General features: G+C 44.7%; 1 protein-coding gene across 4 annotated transcripts in view; it reads right to left on the bottom strand.

Moving 5' to 3' along the window:
- The window catches only part of SUSD6 (sushi domain containing 6), a 97,538-nt gene that overhangs the window by 39,485 nt on the left and 39,219 nt on the right, over positions 1-18,834 (bottom strand). For 3 of the 4 annotated variants that reach the window (XM_077909768.1, XM_077909771.1, XM_077909769.1), the window contains exon 2: positions 13,357-13,561. In XM_077909768.1, coding sequence (XP_077765894.1) covers positions 13,357-13,477 — 121 coding nt within the window. In that variant the 5' untranslated portion in view covers positions 13,478-13,561. Of the gene's footprint in view, positions 1-13,356; positions 13,562-13,833; positions 13,967-18,834 lie in introns of those variants that run through there. The other variant, XM_077909770.1, reaches the window with a different exon arrangement.

Raw genomic sequence — 18,834 nt, 5'->3', positions numbered from 1 at the left:
CAGCACTGACCTGAGGTTTAGCTTTTCAGATGCCATCCTGCCAAATGCAAGCTGCAGGTACTTGTTCTGCAGTAAACCGGCCTGTGCCAGACACTCAGGGAGGTTCTGAAGCTACCTTCATGGGATTTCACCCTGAGATCTACAGAATACAACAACCACATACTCTGGGTCCCTTGACACTTCCTGGGAACAATGGGAGTAGCAAGTGAGTTTCCAGTGGTGTGTGTCAGGAAGTTGGGACTGTGGCACAGAATCTGGCACTTTAATAAAGAACGCTGACAGCTCCCTCTCTGCTTTCCTTGTCCCAAACCTACATTGGTTAGCCTTCTGCTTCTCTAGCTTATCCCAGGGCCCTATTCTTAACAGGGACTCTGTGGCTTCTTAGAGAAAAATGGATGTCAGACTTCCACGTCTCTCAAAATCCTGACTGGCAAACTTGTCTGACCTGACTAGTTGTCTGTGAAGTTTTCTTTCTTTAAAAAGAATTTTTTTTTTTTTAAGATTTTATTTATTTATTCATGAGAGACACAGAGAGAGAGGAAGAGACACAGGCAGAGGGAGCTGCTCTGTGCCTGTGTCTCTTCCTCTCTCTCTGTGTCCCGGGTATCTAGGATCACATCCTGGGCCTAAGGCGGCGCACTAAACCGCTGAGCCACCCAAGAAATTACTTTTAAATGATGTCTCCCTTTCTCCTTCCATCTTCTTTTATTCCCAGAAATGAGGCATTCAGAGATCCAAGCTTTAGATTCAAGCTCCATAGATTTGGGCTTCAAACTCAAGATTTGAGGCTCTGTTTGGAAATTTTAGTTTGATCTTATATACAAAGGGGGCTATTAAATGCCAGCCTCCCACCCAGGGATAAATGAAGGAATAACCAGTTAGTGTTAACCAAATGCTCTGAGCAATTCAGAAAAGAGATGCCAACTAAAAAAAAGCACCATTATAATACTCTCTTCCATTAGAATAGACTTTTATGGTTTACCCAGCACTTTTACATATATCACCTCATCTAATCCAATTATTCACAATCTTAAATTATTCCCACAAAGCAAGTGTCTGCCATTACTGCTAACAGAATTTCTGAATGCCAGGGAGATGGACCTTGAAACCTCTAAACTGACTAACCCCAATGTACAGAGAACAACAATGTGATGAATGAGTTCCTCTGCTAAGAACCACTCTAAAGAAACCTGAGACACATCTCTGCTGGAACTCACACAGTTCTCAACAGTCCCAAACGCACCAAATCCGATAGTCCTCAACCCAACATCTCTACCCCAACTCCAATCCAAGCTGAAGACTCCTGGAATACATCTGCATGCCCCAAGATGCCAGCTACTCCTCTCCCTTCCAAATCAATTAGGAGCCTCTCAAACCCTTCAGCCCCCTGTGGGATTCCACACTTGAGCTAGACCCCCATGGGACCTTGCTGTGAGTCAGACTGGCTGAAATAAGGAGTCCTTGTCAAAAATGCCTCCACAGGCTGGCTGCGCTGAGGCAGAACATGAGGGGCCTACCCTGAATGATCCCTTCCACTCCAGCAGGCTGGAAGGGGCCTCACTTAGCTGGTCACTTCTGGTTCCCATAGGCAAATAGGAGCACAGATACCATTCTTCTCATCCTCAACTTCTTCCACAACATGTACCAAAACCAACACTCTCCTCCAGCCCTCTTTATTTCCCTGTTTAGATTCATTCAAGCCTGAATCCATTAGCTGGTTTTTGTTTTCTCTTTAACCCTTTGATCTTTAAGACACTCCAGCTTAGATCTTGTTTTCCTTCCTCCTACTCTCTCCTCCTCCTCCTCAACTGAAACAACTCAGCAGGAAAGGCACCTGCTCTACCAGCAGCATCTTGCCTCCAGATGCTTCCCCCAAATTGTGCTGCTATTGATGTTCAGCCCAATCTCTCAACATTTAGACTAAGGCTAGACTTTTTCTTTTTGAAACCTCAGCTTCCAAACCTACTCCACCAAGATAGAGGAGACCACTCCTTTACCCAGCAGAGCAAGAGGCACACCAGTTTAGGGGACAGAGTATATTGGACATCCAAGGTTTCAAAAGAAGTGGCACAGCAAGTTCCAAAGGAAGGGTCAAGGAAGCAGAGCAGACACTACACTTGACTCTCTCCCTGTCCTCCCTAGACTTGCTCCCAACCTGCTGCCTCTGTCCCTGCCACAGGTGAGATGCCATATAACAACGACGATAACACAAAAGCCCTATGTGGTCAATGTGTTACCATCCCAATCTCACACATAGCAAAATTAAAGAACATCAACTTTGAGAAACTCACTCAAAGTGGTATTACATGTTAATAGCAGAGCTAGGATTCAAACCAGCCTATCTGGCCCCAAAGGGTGCATTCTTAACTCTACTGTGCCATCTCGTCTCCCCTATTGGCTGGCTCCTACTTGCTCCAGCTCTGGATAGACTTCTCTCCCTCCAAAAAAGCTACCAGGGCCCTCCCAATCCTAGTCAGGAGCACCTGATAAGTGCATTCCTGTGTAGGGCAGTGACTTCGCGGACCATAGCACACATCACGCAGAACTGTAGCTGGGACAATCCTGGCACTCAGCAGGAGCATCAACAAGTAATTGAGTACTCCAGAGTGCCAAACCATCAGCTCTGCGCTCCTCCTGGTGTACAGTGCTGCTCCTGGCTGTGGCCACCCTCCTCTCGCAGGCTTACCACGAAGACCAAACTACAAATGAGAACTTCCACTACAATCCAGTCCAGTGCCTGGCCCCAGAAAGCCCTCCACGGCATTATATATTTCCTGCTGTTCTCCCTGCCTACGTTATGTGAACACATGCTTGCTAAATGAGGTAATGCTGCTTAGGAAAACACCAAACCCAGTATGTGCCACAGCAACCCTGGCAACCCCGAGTCATTAGGTCCTACAGCAAGCCTATAGGGTGTGTGTATCATGACCTGAAGAACAAAGGGTTCAGGCTTCCCAAAGTTGGGATTCCCGGAAGTCTTAGCAAGCTGTCCAATTCCTTCCCAATCAAAGACTTGAGGTCAAGGTTGCAGGACGTGGAATCCTGTTCGTTGGAAAACCTCTGACACTTCAAGAGAAAGGACTAGGAGCTCTGTGCAGGAAGCATACACAACGCCTGCTCTCCGTCCCCCAGACCCTATCAGTTCTAGTGGTAAGGGAGGAGTGGTATCTTGTAGAGGGGGACTTTGAATTGGATTTTTTTTTTTTAAAGATTTTATTTATTTATTCATGATAGTCACAGAGAGAGAGAGAGAGAGGCAGAGACACAGGCAGAGGGGGAAGCAGGCTCCATGCACCGGGAGCCCGATGTGGGATTCGATCCCGGGTCTCCGGGATCGGCCCTGGGCCAAAGGCAGGCGCCAAACCGCTGCGCCACCCAGGGATCCCTGAATTGGATTTTGAAGTATGAAGAGAGGTTTGAGGGGAAGAGGAGAGGCAGAATTCCGACCACAGGAGTGTAGCCACTGGAAGAATAGTCAGAGTAGGCTCTGAAGGTGCTACTGTGCAGGGAAAGGGCAAAAAGGAGTCCCCTTGGCCTTGATTTGGGGGAGGAGTACAGAAAGTTATGGGTGAGGAAAAGGCAGCCAAACCCATTTAAGCTCTCTCTTCCTAGCCCCTCCCAGGATAGGTTTCAGAGCCAGAATGCATTCCTCCCCACGGACCTTTCCTCCCTCCCATCATCTAAGGGGATCCATACCCATGCTGGGTTCAAAGTTCCTCACCCAGGCTGAAAATTAGCATACCGCAACAAACCCCTCTAGGCAGCCCTCCCAGACCCACTCATTTCTTCTCAGAGGAGCCTCCCCACCTGCAACCCCTGAGGCATGAAGACACTTTCACATGGTTCTTCAGTTCTTAACTCCCCGGAAAGCTGGGGATGGAATCTTATGGGGACCATAAATCAGGGCAGAGGCCCACAAGGTGCTGCATCTCACAGGACTGTGCACTTGACTACCTCATCCTCACGTGCAGGACAGGCCATGATTCTGCACAATCCTGCTGGGAGAAACCCCTCACCCCGCAGAATACCTTTCCTAAGATGTACTTGTTGGGTCCACCTGGAATGATCACTGGCCTGGTTACAGCAAAGGAGCAATACATAAAGGACTTCGTCCTTGTCTTCAAGGAGTTTATGTGTGAACACTTACCAAGTGTTCATGCCAAGAACTGAGACGTAGAGACATGTATAGGAGAGGACATCAGAGATCAGAAACTGAAGGGGTCTACTTCAGGGGAGGAGGGATATAAAGCAGAGAGCCACATGGCCTACTGAAGTCACCAGCTAACTTCACAGGCCACTAATCAGCAATTCTAAGCAACCATGCATGGTCATCAGGAGGTTTAGTGGGGCTGCACTGGCTCAAGACACCACTGCACCCTTTGCAATCTGGCCTCCAAAGTAGTAAGATCAACTGGGAAGCAGAAATAACCAAGGCCTCTCTCCTGCCTGCTGCCACACCTCACTGTTCCATGATCAGTGCTCAGTAAACATTGCTGGACTGCTCCTCATGCTCACTCAGTCTCATCTGGTGGGTGATGTTCCCAACAACATTCTCCTGTACCTCTCACCTTTGCCAGAGTTAACAAGGCCCAGCTGTCAGAACTTGAACCTGTGACAATAGATACACAGGTCCTGCCCTCTCCCAAGGAGACAAGTGTCTACTACATGTGAAGAACTGATTGTCAGGGATCCCTGGGTGGTGCAGCAGTTTGGCACCTGCCTTTGGCCCGGGGTGCGATCCTGGAGACCCGGGATCGAATCCCACGTCGGGCTCCCTGCATGGAGCCTGCTTCTCCCTCTGCCTGTGTCTCTGCCTGTCTCTGTGTGACTATCATGAATAAATAAATAAAATCTTTAAAAAAAAAAAAAAAGAACTGATTGTCAGACCCTTTCATATTTCATAAAGTGTTGCTTGTTACTCAGAATAACAAAGGCGACAGCAGAATTATTTTATAACCCTGTTTGTACTTGGCCATAACATCCTGGAACACATTTCCCCTCTTGGGTTGAAATGCCTAAAATACTTTTGTGAACTTAAAAAAGAAAAAGAAAAAAAAAAAAAACAAAAAAACTCTGCAAAGAAGAAATCTTGAAGTGAACCTGTTTATTTTCCCCACACTACTTCCCAGAATTCTGAATGATTAAACAATTGTACTGCAAGAGATTGGACTACTGGTAGAGTTAACAAGTCAAAGAAGCTAAACATGGGAAAAATAGCCATCTCAGGGGAAGCAAATGAATCTAGGCAGAAAAAGGCTCTTAAAAAAAAGAAATGCTATCAAATAGCTAAGAAAAGTAAGAAAAGGCAAAAGGACTACCAAATGGAGAGAAGAAAAGAGTTTTTATTTTTTACTTCTGACGCTATATTCTCCCAGATGTGTTTAGGAATCTTTTAAAATAAAATCTTTCAATCACATCATGGTGCTGATGAAATGAAAAATGTTGTTAAAAGAGAAAAAAAAAAAAAAAAAAAAGAGGAGCCCTTGGTGTTTGCAAAATGACTCCAAAAGTTCCCAACAAATAGCAGCTTTGAGGAACCCTGGCTTTGAAATACCGACAAGACAGCCTGTGAAGGGAATGGCTTATTGTGAGATTGATTACCTAGCAGACTGTCCTCCCCCACCCCAATAACAACACTGAGAAGAGGCAACTGCTGCCCTTTGCTCCCTCTATCTTCATATGTAGGATGCCAACATGCAGTATTTGCAAGTTAGGAACTTATGAAATATGAATAACTCATGCAGTATGTATCCAACTCCACTCAGCATGCACTGGATTGAATCAAACAGAATCCAAGACATGTGGAAGTAACAGGAGCACCTTCCAACCCTAAAGTCTGTCTGAACTAAAATCAGCTATGGCATCAGTAGTGTTAGCTACAACAAATGATGCTAGAATCTGATCTTTCAACTTGGGAATTATTTCTTTGTATGCTAGGCCATGTCCTAAGTGCTGGCAAAATACAGACAGTGAGGTCAGGAAAATTATCCAAGGCAACACAGATAGGAGTAGGGGCCATATTCAAACTGAGACAACTGGACTCCAAGGTCCACGTTTTTAACCAGACTACATTGCCTCTGAGTCTTACCACCTGCAACAACGTGGATGGATCCAGAGGATATGATATGAGGTGAATAAGTGATATAAGTAAAATAAGGGAGGGATCAGAGAAAGACAAATTCAATGTGTTTTCACTATAGGTGGAATTTAAGAAACAAAATGAAAAAAGAAAAAAGACTCTTAGCTATAGAGAACACATTGATAGCAGAGGGGAGGTGGGTGCAGGGATGGGTAAAATATATAAAGGGAATTAAGAGTACACTTTGTGGGATCCCTGGGTGGCGCAGCGGTTTAGCGCCTGCCTTTGGCCCAGGGCGCGATCCTGGAGACCCTGGATCGAATCCCACGTCGGGCTCCAGGTGCATGGAGCCTGCTTCTCCCTCTGCCTATGTCTCTGCCCCTCTCTCTCTCTCTCTCTCTGTGACTATCATAAATAAATAAAAATTAAAAAAAAAAAAAAAAAGAGTACACTTTGTGTAATGATCACTGACTAATGTATAGAATTGTCGAATCACTATATTGTACACCTGAAACTAATATAACCTGTAGGTTAATCATACTGGAATTAAAACCAACCAACAAACAAGGGGCATGCCTGAAGGATAATGACAGCCGGATGTTACACTGAACTAGTACCAGTGACCTCAGTGGCCCCATGAGAGCTGCAGGTGGTATTTACTATTTTAAGGTGTTTATGAGTTGAATCCTATTCCACCTGACAAGAAACAGCCCTGTGAAGAACTGCTAGGGGACAATCCTTTTTTAAGTTATAATCTAGGGGCACCTGGCTGGCTCTGTTGGAAAAGCATATGACTCTTGACCGCGCAGTTGTTGAGTCTGAGCCCCATACTGAGTGTAGAAAATAAACAAACTTTTCAAAGAAATAGTTACAATCTCACTCTATCTTCCAGTACATTCAGATTTCATGCCTTAGGTTGGCTTCAGGTGAGGTGGCAAAACAGGCCTAGGAGAGAACAGTAGCCAGCACCCCTCTCTCACACAAAAGCATAGAAAGGTTGTCTCTAGATGCTGCTGTCCCTCTGGGCCTCAAAGTTAAACACAAGGCAGGCCAAGGTCACTCTAGATCTGGCACACTCCAGGCAGCCAGCCACACTCACGCCAGCCACCTGGAATGGGAATGAGGGCTGCTCATACTCTGTGGGCTCACACTCCTGAGTGATGCAGAGAAAAGGAATCCCCAGATGGTAAGAGGTGATGAAAAGAATTAATGTGTAAACCTACTATAATAATCAAGAACTCTGAAAGCTGACCCTAGGTGTTTTGTTTAAAGATTATTTTTATTTATTTGACAGAAAGAGAGAACGTGCGCACAAGCAGGGGGAGTGGGAGGAGGAGGGGAGGGGAGGGAGTGGGGGAGAGAGAGGGAGAAGCAGGCTCCCTACAAAGCAGAGAGCCCAACCAATGTGGGGAGTGATTCCAGGACCTTGGGATCATGACCTGAGCCGAAGGCAGACGTTTAACCAACCAGAGCCACCCAGGTGCCCCTATTTTCTTTTAAGCATCCTGTGACCCCTTTAGCAGAAGGAGTTGCACATGTAAGAATAACATCCTCACTCATATATTAGGCCAGGGTAGTGGGGCACCTTTGCTTAGGTGGAATCTGTGTTGATGGAGGGCTTTAACCCAACTGAGACCCAGTCAGGTCTTCAGTTTGGTGGATTCCTGGTTTCTGTTCTTCAAAAGTAGCAATACAAGGCTGATACCATGTGTTTGCAATGTTCTAAACATGGCACAACAATTAGCCTGAGGAGGGTAATTTCTCAATGTCTTCTTGTGACGCCACAGTTCGGCAAGCCCTACAATGACCCATCCAGCCTCCTCTCACAAACTCCAAGTCTTTTTATAGTCACAGGTAATTACACCACGGAGAGATTACATCACTTCATTGGCAGTGTTTACAACAGACAGGAAGATGCTCTGCGGATGTTTTGGGAACTACATCCTCACTTAGCAAATAATTTGCTGTGGTCCCTATTGTTCCTTTCTAAGAATAGAACTGCCTTGGCAAATCTTGTGCCTAAACTGGGAACCAAACAATCAAGGGTCATTGTAGATGAGAAAAGAAACCACCACAGTGGCAAACATGGTAACCCAGCGATGACTCCTGCATCCTTTATCCAGAGGAAAAAACACAGATGGAGTCTTTCTTCCTCTATCAAAAGAATCCCCTGAAGATTGTTACCCAGGGTGCTCCAATAGGGTGACATAAATGGGTCTCAGAGAAGAAGCCTGCCACTTAGCACAGGCAGTGTGGTTCTCAGCAGACCATGGGCAGCAGAGTTAAAGACAGACTGGGCACAGATCCCAGCTAGCTTCCCCACCGACAACTGCCTATCTCTGAGCAGGTTTTGTAACTAACCTCTCTCTGCCTCAGTTTCTCATCTGTAAAATGGTTACATGAAGACCTACCTTACAGGTTTTCTGAGGGCTTTAAATGGGATGATACACAAAGAGCCTGACACAGAGATGATGCTCTGTACGCATCAACTTCCTGCCTGTCCACATTATCTCTGACTCCAGGTCCCTTCAGAGATGGCAAGGTGAGCTAGGGCCACCTGCCAAAATCTTCAGCCACAGCAAAGTTAAGGGCCAAAGCCACATCATACCCCTGAGAGCCTTGTTCTCAACATTTCACATTTTCTTTTTTCTTTCTTTTTTTTTATTTATTTATGATAGGCACACAGTGAGAGAGAGAGAGGGGGGCAGAGGGAGAAGCAGGCTCCATGCACCGGGAGCCCGACGTGGGATTCGATCCCAGGTCTCCAGGATCGCGCCCTGGGCCAAAGGCAGGTGCCAAACCGCTGCACCACCCAGGGATCCCAACATTTCCCATTTTCAATGAACACTACCTGCCAGGCTTTCTCACTATGCTGCATAGAAATATAGATGGCTGCTTTCCCCACTATTTTAAAAATTGCTTTAGGTGTTTGTGTGATGTTCAACATGGCCTAAAGCATGACAGAAACACATTCAAGGGGGCAGGGTGGGGATCAGAAACAAGTAAAATATGGAGTTTATTTTCAGTAAATATCCTCAGGAAAGGGAGAGAATGAAAATCAAAACCATTTTACATGACTCAGCAAGCCAGCTGGATTGAGACCATCATACTATGCAAACATGAGCTTTCTGGAAGGCAAAGGGATTTCCAGATATAACCAACCCTTCCTCCACTGGTCAAGTATGACATCTCGTCCCACTTCCTTATCCTAGGCACAAAAAATGACTTTGCATCTTTAGCTTTGTTTTTTAAAGACAGCAAAGGATATCATCTGCATAAAATCTCCAGCCCAGCATGACTCAACAGCAGGTCACATACCAATTCTGTTGCTGTCATTATCTGGGAATTACATCACACATTTTATATGCCAAGTGCCCTCCAATCATTTTTATTAGTCTACACAACACCAACCTCACATCCTTAAGGATTTTGTTTCTGTTTTGAAGGAGACACAAAGTGGTCAAATGATTTGCCTTAAGTCATAATGCAAGTTTCTTAACATAAAGGGAAGGAGTTGTGAGATCTGGAAGAGGCTACTACACAGCTGAGACTCTAATTCCTCTCTAGCCCAAGAAGAGAGGCAAGCTGGATACTCTGCCCATAGATTTTATTTTTAATTCTGGTCTTTCGCCTGCATAGTGTGACCAGTATGAGGATAATGTATGCTTCCTTCTGCCACTCCCTGAAAGGAAACTTTCAATAATTTTCCCCATCTCCACTTAAGGAATGACCAAGGGGGAAGCTGGACCTACTGCCTCTTGAAACCAACATGGAAAACTGAACCTCAATCATGGCATAACTCTGACCCAGAACTCTCTAGTGCCTGTTCCTATATGAGTCTTTTCTTCTACACCTGAGCAATTATGACCAAGACTAAGGATGACTGTGGTATTTATAGCCAGAGGCTATACAGATGAATTGCCCCCCAGAGGATGCCCACTTACCTATGTCCAGTGGGATTCTCCTAGTCATAAGTGTGCACATACACACAAGCATATTCAAGGTCTAGTAGAGCCCACAGGGTTAACAAAGGCTGTGTATTTTACAAGCACCTCCTTTTAAAATGCCTCTGGAATGGGTGTTCAGGTGTAGCTATAGGTGCAGGTAAGATATATACAAAGAGGAAGAGGGGACCTCTCCTGAATGGAATTGCCTTTCTTCAACTTCAAAGTATCTGAAAGTCTTGGTTTTTTGGCAAGCCTGCCTGGGGAACTGCTTATGGCAGGCACAGCCATACAGGTGTGCTCACTTTTCAGCTGAAGGAGTAGGTACCTCCTTCCCCAAGGAGCAACTTCATGGAGGGAAACACACTGACAGCAATGTGGTGCACTGGATCTAAGTAATGGTGCCACCTCCTCCCCTGCCTGCATCCTGCTGTGCCAGTATACATGTTTTGTGGGAGGAGAAAAGACTTAGGGCGAGGGGGTAGCAGGGGAGGGAGGATTCTTTGCAGATGGGGGAGGGGAAAAACTACAGAGCCAACTTTTCCATCCTGCTCTGAGCACACACTACAGACAAACATTTTTCCACACTGGAGAATAATAATCCCCTTATCCAGCCAGTCTGAAACCATCAGTCCCTGATAATTGAATTCAGACCTTGGATGGAAAGTTGGGAAGGTGTGGGTAGTTGGAAAATGGGGTGGGAAATGGGAGGAGGCAGGGGTGGAGCCCATAAAAAGGAGGGTGGCAGTAGGTGGAATGGCTTAATGAAGTTAAAGAGAGTAAAGACTTCAGAAACTGAAGGCAGATGTTCTGCCCTAATATTGCCAGGTCACACAATGGGACAGCTTCCCTAGTGGAGCCTGGGAAGAAGGTGGTCTTGGTGGCATTCCAGGTACTAAGCCAGGTTCTAGTCCTGGCCCTAGGACCCTGGACAAGTGCATGACCTCTACAATCCTAGCTCTGTCATTCCATTCATGCATATACTTATTGAATACTATTTGTTCTGGGCTAGGGGTACGATGGCAATCCTCTTCTATAAAGGGCTAAATATTTCAGGCCTCGGGGGGGGGGGGGACGGACACAGTCTACGTCACAACTACCCAACGCTGCCACTGTAACACAAACACAGCAACAGACAAAATATATATGGTTGAACACTGCTATGTTCCAATAAAACTTTATTTATGGATACTGAAATATGAGCTTACAATTTTTATGTATCATGAAATATTATTTTGATTTTTCCCCAATTATTTAAAAATATAAAACCATTCTGGGCTCACAGGCCATACAAAAGCAGCAGGGAGGATTTGGTCCATGGACCATAGCCCACCAACTTCTGCTCTAGAAATACAGTGGTAAACAAGACAGGGTCTTTAACATCCTGTTGCTCTGTAAGTACCACTTCTAGAAATCTCCTCTGGCTTTGGCTGTAAGCCCTATGAATGTAAGCCCTGCTTCATCTGGTTGCACATTGGTGGAGCCTGGCCTTCTTTTCCCTTTGGAACCTCATATAGCCCTAATGCCCACATTCTGGGTTCCTAATCATCAGTGGCCTCCTTGGCTATACCAGGGGCTCCTCATAGCAAAAGAGGTCTAAGGCTTCATGGAAAAGGTTTAAGTGTCAGAACAGAGTGAAGAGGAGAGGACAGAAGATGGAATCTGTAATGTGGCTGGTGGAGAAGGCTACAATGGAACAACAAATGTGTAACTGTTTCTCCCAATAATTCTGAAGAAAAAGCTTATATGCACCATTATCTGTATGTGTTGAGTAAGCAGGTGGTGGGAGCTAATAGAGAATGAGGAGGAGCACTGAGCTATAGGGACTCTATACATTACACTCCAGAATCTAGCTAAGATCCCTCTCCAGGGAACTCTGTCCAAAGAAAACTGCCATATACATGTACCTAATGAGGTCTGGTAGGAGCCCCCATACTGTTGAGTTCAATCATTATTAGTTGAGGGGTACTTGGGTGGTTCAGTTGTTTGGGCTTCCAACTCTTGACTTCAGCTCAGGTTGTGATCTCAGGATTGTAGGATCCGGCCCCACACTGGGCTCCCCACTCAGCTCAGAGTCTGCCTGTCCCTCTTCCTCTGCTCCTCCCCCACTTGTGTGCATGTGTGTGCTTGCTTTCTCTTTAATAAATACATAAAATCTTTTTTTTTTTTTTTAAGATTTTACTTATTTATTCATGAAAGACACAGAGAGAGAGAAGCAGGCTCCCTGCAGGGAGACTGATGTGGGACTCGATCCCCAGGACCGGGATCATGCCCTGAGCCAAAGGCAGATGCTCAACCACTAAGCCACCAAGGTGTCCCCATCAAATCTTTTTTTAAAAAGTATAATTAGTTGAGACCTCTACTGGTGCTTGCAGATACAAAGGCTCTATCTATGGAGGTTCTCTAGCATTATCCAGAGGCCTATAGTACACACCCAAATATGCCCTTGCTAAAAAGAATGCCAGGTCTAGAGGACCACACATTGAGAACCTAGAACGGTCTTCAGAGCACTGCAAAAGACAACAAGGATCATACAAACTCAAAAAGGCTCATGGCTGCATTTCTAGCCCCTTCTAGGGCTCTTGAAGCTCACCAGCTTGAACCAGAAAGTCCTTAGAATCATGAAAATATAGATGGAGGAAACTGGATATGACCTTAAAGGTATCCAGGTTAACCCCTTCATTTGATAAATGGAGAAACTGAGCCACATAATGGCTACATGGCTTGTCCAAGATCACGAAATTTATAGTGTCAGACAAGGTTACAATACCCCAACTCTACTTATTCTGAGAGAAAACAAAAAGACAAAAAAAACCAAACAATAAAGAGCTAACAATCATGAAGTGCCTACTGTTATTTCAGACGATCTTCACAACCACCCTCGAGGTAGCTACTAACTAGTATTATCCCATTCTGTGGCTAAAGAAACTGAGGCTTACAGAAGTGAGACCTACTCAGGTCCCAGAGCCAGCAACAGTAGCACTGGACTCAGAATACAGCAGTCTGATTCTAAAACCTGCACCCTGATGCCCATCATGCTCTGAACCCTACAGATAAGCTCCATCCTACCTGATGACACCAGCTGCGGGGAGAGGGCTGATAATGTCGTCCTCATAGGTTCCTACACACCTCTCCTCCAGTTGGCTGAGGAGGCCCCTTCCTGCCAGACCCCCAGGACTGGCCCCCTGCTATACCACAGCATAAAATCCCACCACCACCCTCTGCTCTCTCTGCAATTGGCCTCTAGATGGAGAGTCCCCTATCTGGGCTTCAGAGAAACAATGGTACTGAGTTTTTTCCCTCCCACACACACAGAGGCAGGCCAGAACCCACCTGAGGCAAGTCCGTCTCCAAAGAGGGTGCTAAGGATCACCAGCGGAAGGAACACTCCATGTCCCACGGAGGCCACGGCCAACGCTGAGGTGCTCTTTGGTGCTATCCTGCCATGGCACATCTTTTATCCGTCCAAGTTATTTTAAAAAGAAAAAATTTAAAAGCCAGAAGTAAGAATTCTGAAGTCAGCAGCAGGCAGATTTACCTATAAAAAAACAAACAAAAAACAAGGACATATGTAAAAACTTCAGCCATAAGTAAGGTGCAGGTAGGCACTTTGGTAAGGAAGCTATAATCACATACAAAGTTGAAAGAATTCTAGTAACTGAATTCCTGCTGCCAAGAAGGAACAGGTACATAAGTGGCTTTTTAATGCATTATCTGGGGAAATGCTGAGGCCTGCAGCAAGCTGCCATCAGCGTCTGCATCAAGGAGCCAGATCCTCGTAATAGGCCAAGGAGACAAGCACAGGCTTACCTGGAGATCTGCTGTCAGGCACAGCAGAGCTTTCAGAAACTGCCCTGGCTCTGCCCCACCGCCTCCAACAGAAAGGAGGAGAGAGGCAGCTGTTGACACAGAGTCCTACACCCCTGAGTCAGGCTTTGCCTCTGCCACTTGGACTGAGGGAGTTCAACCAACCGAAAGGAAAAAAAAAAATAGAGAACACGTGTCTTAAAGAGAGAAATACACCGCCTAAAGATGGAATGCAGCAGCAGGAGCCAAGGGCCCATGGCTAGGCTTGCTCAACTGCCAGAGGCTGGATGAGCCCCTGAGGATCTGATGCTGACTGCACAGCCATGAATCTCAAAAATGGACCAATTAATCCAGGCTCACCCGACACACCTGTGACTCCAGAGGCCACACTTCTTGGCTGTACCTGACAAGGACTAAGGGGGAGAACCAGAACTGACTTCAGAAGACTAGGAACCAGAGTTTTTGGGGAAAAAATAAACAAAAAAACAAAAAAAAATAGAGGTCAAGGCTTTTAGGGATTATTTTCTATGTGCCTTCAGAGAAGCAGCTGAATTGAAAATACATTATGATACAGGCCTATTATATTTTAGTTAACTCATCTGATTTCATTCATCCTTGTTTATAACAGGTATTCCAATAAGATTACACTCTCTTTTTAAATTCCATATACATACCTTCTCCATTAATAAGGCTTCATGTAATAAATAAGGGAGCCTGCCATCTACAATCCTAATAAAGGATGCCCCTCAGATTCTGCCAGAATATTAACCAGCCCTGCCTTCCAAATACGTCTGAAGCTTTGACTCAGGCCTACATCCCCCGCTAAAGAGAGTTACTTCATACAGCATCATGAATTATCTTCATACGAAGAGAAAGCAGCCACGCTGGTCTTCAATGAGCATGAGCCAGGGGTTCAAGAACAGAGCTAACCACTGGGTCCTTACTCACTATTCCCAAGTAGCTGTGACTATAGCAGTCTTCTGTCCACAGCTTTTACCCAGGCTCCATCTTTAAAGCTATAGAAAAGGCATGGTTCATAAAGAGGTCTAGAGTGGAGTGCAAGTGCCGCAAAACAGTATACAAAACTGTGTAAATAGGCAGAAAGTGTATACATTTATGTGGCTAAGAACATTAAAGTTGGAATGCCAATATTCAAATCTGTTTCCTCTGTCATGACCATATGACCAAATCATTTTCTTAGCCTCAGCTTCCTCATCTGTAAAATGGGAACAGTAACCATAATTCCTCCTAGTTTTGACATAAGGATTAGGATCAGAGAAAACACTTGGCAGTGCCTGGCACTTTTGCAAGTCCTCAATAAACACTGCCTGTTATTGCTGTTGTAATTATTAATAATCCCTGAGCTAGAGGGACCTTAGAGATCATCAGGCTTCACCTCCTCATTCGATAGATGCCAAAACCAAGGTAAGAAGAGGTTAAAGAATATGCCCAGTTAGCAATAGGCCCTTTGGTGCTGCCATTTTGGATTCATTCACTGCAGGTATCTCTACCAGGCAGTCATCATCCTCTCAAGGCAACAACCAGTGGATCATTGAGAATAATACCTGGTTGTGCCACAGTAGATACATGCACAACAAATATTTCTCTAGTGAATGAATGAGGCTGGATCAGAGTAGTGCTTAGATGCTCTTTGCACAAGTGACGGTAATCAGTAAAGACTACCCAGAGGAGATGATGCTGACTACTAGTGCCTATGTTGAGTGAAAAAGAAGGAAAAAAAGAAGGTACTAAATACAAGTGGACGACAACAATGGGAGCAAAGCATTCTTGGCAGAAGCTAGAGTCAAAGGCTAGGCTAAGGAATTTAAACTTTACCTCAAAAACCATGTAGAGCTTACAGGATTACAGAGAAGTTACAAGACCAAATCCATTTAGGAAGATCACTCTGGAGAGGATTTTGGGGTCAGCGTAGGGGGCACCAACTGGTAAAGGACCTTAAATTTAGTATTTTATAATTAATGTGGAGTTCTTTTGAGAGCAATTTGACATCTGTCGCTAAAATGAACACATTCTCTAACCCATCAATTCTGCTTTTAGAACCTATCCTCAGAAGTCACATGAGCAATGATGTAGATGCAAGATGTTCACTGTATTCTTTGTACTGGCAAAAGATTGAAGTGAGATGAGTTAAACAAGTTGTCATACACACACGTAATGGAATATTATGCATTGGTTTGCGAAGAACTAGGCAGGTCAGTCTGTACTCATATATGCAATGACTTCCAAAATTAGCATATGGAGAAAATCATTTGTGTGTATGCATGTATTTTTAAGGAGGATACACATACACACACCTATATGCCCTGAAAATCTCTGGAATGATGCACAAGAAATCAGCTAACAACTGCCTTCAGCAAGGAGAGGTAAGTGGTTAACAGGAAAAGAATTCATTTTTCACTGTTTGTATTCCCTCTTAATCTCCTGAGTCTTGTACATTGTATATGTATTACCTATTAAAATAGATAAAATGTAAAATAAAATTAATATAGCAAGGTTTTCCTCTAAACCGCCTGCCTCTTCTTTCAACAAACTGATATTTAAATAAAAGTGATTCCTTCTCCTGCCAGGAATACAGGCACTTTCAGGGCTCAGCACAAGAGTCATCTCCTGGAGGAATTCTTTTCTGACACCTCACACTACACCCAAATCCAGTAGGACTAACTCCCTCCTGAGTCCCAAAGTGTCTTGAGCACCCTGCTAGGAGTATACCTCTAATAGGTTAATATACCTACATGTTTATTTGTCTCACCTCACCAAACTCAACATTCCTTGAAGGCAGGGACTGTGACTTACTTAAGAGAAAAGACAGCCTGGCACCTGACAGGCAGGGAACAAACGTTTACCAAACTCATGAACACTGTGGGGAGGAGCCAGTATAGAATTAGGAAGAAAATGCACACATCTTTTCTCTCTTCTTTGCAAAGCCCCCATTGTCATTATTCCCATCAAGAGAAAAGATAAATAGAGGGCAGTGTAGTGTTTGCATGCAACCAAGAGTTAGCACTTCAGAAGTACTACAGAGAAAAGGGAAGCCTCACAACCTTAGGGTATTGCTCATAATGGGAGAATCCACCTACTGTGGAGAAAGGGTCACCTATATACATCTTATCATTTTAAGAAGGTATCTGCTTTGAACACAGAATTAAAAAATAAAATAAAACCTGAATTGTGACTTCAGACCAAGTAAAAAGAAAAACACTTCAGAATAAATAAACTAGATATTAATTACCCCTAGAGAAATGCACAAAAACACAAAGAAAGAAGGAAGAAGAAAGAAGAAGAATCCATTTCACTTGAGTATTCCTTTGGTACCTTTCTTCTCCAGAGAGAAAGTAGGTGCTGATTGTCAGGGGCTGGGGGAGGAAGGAATAGGGAGTTAGTGTTCATTAGTAAGTACAGACTTTGAGTTTTGCCAGATGAAGAATTCTGGAGATGGATAAATAAATGGTGGTGATGGTTGTACAACAATGTGAATGCACTCATGCCACTGAACTGCACACTTAAAAATTGGTTAAGATGATCAATTTCATTTTATATGTATTCTACCACAAAAAATTTTGGAAAAATTATGATTAAAGAGGAGCCTGGAGCTAAGCTTCATGTTCAAAGCTGGCACTCATCCACCCTCACAAGGCATATAACATTTAAACTTAAGAGGTAGGGATCCCTGGATGGCTCAGCGGTTTGGTGCCTGCCTTTGGCCCAGGGCGCGATCCTGGAGTCCAGGGATTGAGTCCCGCATCGGGCTCCTGGCATGGAGCCTGCTTCTCCCTCCTCCTGTGTCTCTGCCTCCTTTCTATGTCTATCATGAATAAATAAATCTTTAAAATAAAAAAATAAACTTAAGAGGTAAAGAGGAGAGGAGGGATCCCTGGGTGGCGCAGCGGTTTAGCGCCTGCCTTTGGCCCGGGGCGTGATCCTGGAGAACCAGGATTGAATCCCACGTTGGGCTCCTGGTGCATGGAGCCTGCTTCTCCCTCTGCCTATGTCTCTGCCTCTCTCTCTCTGTGTGACTATCATAAATAAATAAAAAATTAAAAAAAAAAAAAAAAAGAGGAGAGGAAAGGGTCTGGGGACTGCAAGTCAGTCCCCTCTCTGCCACCAAACAGCTGGCTGGTCATGAAGGCTCCCTGGCATCTGTTTCCCATCTAAAAAAGGCTCAAGGCCTCTCCCAGCCACAAAATTCTCCACAACATCCAAGCTTCTCTGTCTGTGTAAAATAGATCTCTTCCTCTATCAGCCTGCTTTCCTTTCTAAAATATAGGGTGAGGAGGAGTCATGGAAAATGTACACTCATCCTTGCCATATTCTTTCTCGGGACTAGTGCTGCTGCCCCAATAGCATGTGGTAAAGAGAGACCCCATGAGGCAGAATGTCAGGCTCTCAAGGTCAGTGTTTGGTCTCTCCCACCTCTGTGAATTCTGAACATTAAAAGCTGCGTGAATGCTCTGCTGAACATCATGGACACTCATTTCCTTTCAGAATAATCCTCTGTGATGATCTATGACTCTCATCATGGGGAAGCCACTTACCTCACCTTGGCTTCTGTTACCTCATCTATAAAATGGGGCTGTTGTTTGCTTTAAATATCTCCCTACTCTCCATTGAGGCTCAAAAAGGACAAAATACAAAGGACAGCTTTGTAAACTGGCAAAACTTGGGTCCTTCTATCTACAGTCTTGGCCTCAGAGCTAAGACAGCAGAGGGCTATCTGAGAAACTGCTCATCAAAAATGATGATGAAAACACGACAGACTTCTGGAGTAAAGGGCAACCTGTAACACAAGCCTAAAGTCCACAAGATTTGCTTGCTTTTTGTTGCCACAGATGCTTCCAGATTAACTAAAGAGCCTGAAAAAATTAAAAGTATTCTGGGAGTCACCTTCAAAAATGGTTCACAGACTAGGGAAGCAACAGTAGCAGGTGGGGAAGCAGCCATGAAACAACCAAGGCACTCTGCCTCTGAGACAGCTCAGGGCCCAGA

Source organism: Canis aureus, chromosome 9 (genome assembly GCF_053574225.1).
Source record: "Canis aureus isolate CA01 chromosome 9, VMU_Caureus_v.1.0, whole genome shotgun sequence".
Classification (NCBI taxonomy): Eukaryota; Metazoa; Chordata; class Mammalia; order Carnivora; family Canidae; genus Canis; species Canis aureus.
The sequence above is the reverse complement of the archived record's forward strand: the minus strand, read 5'-3'. Positions and strand labels throughout refer to the sequence as shown.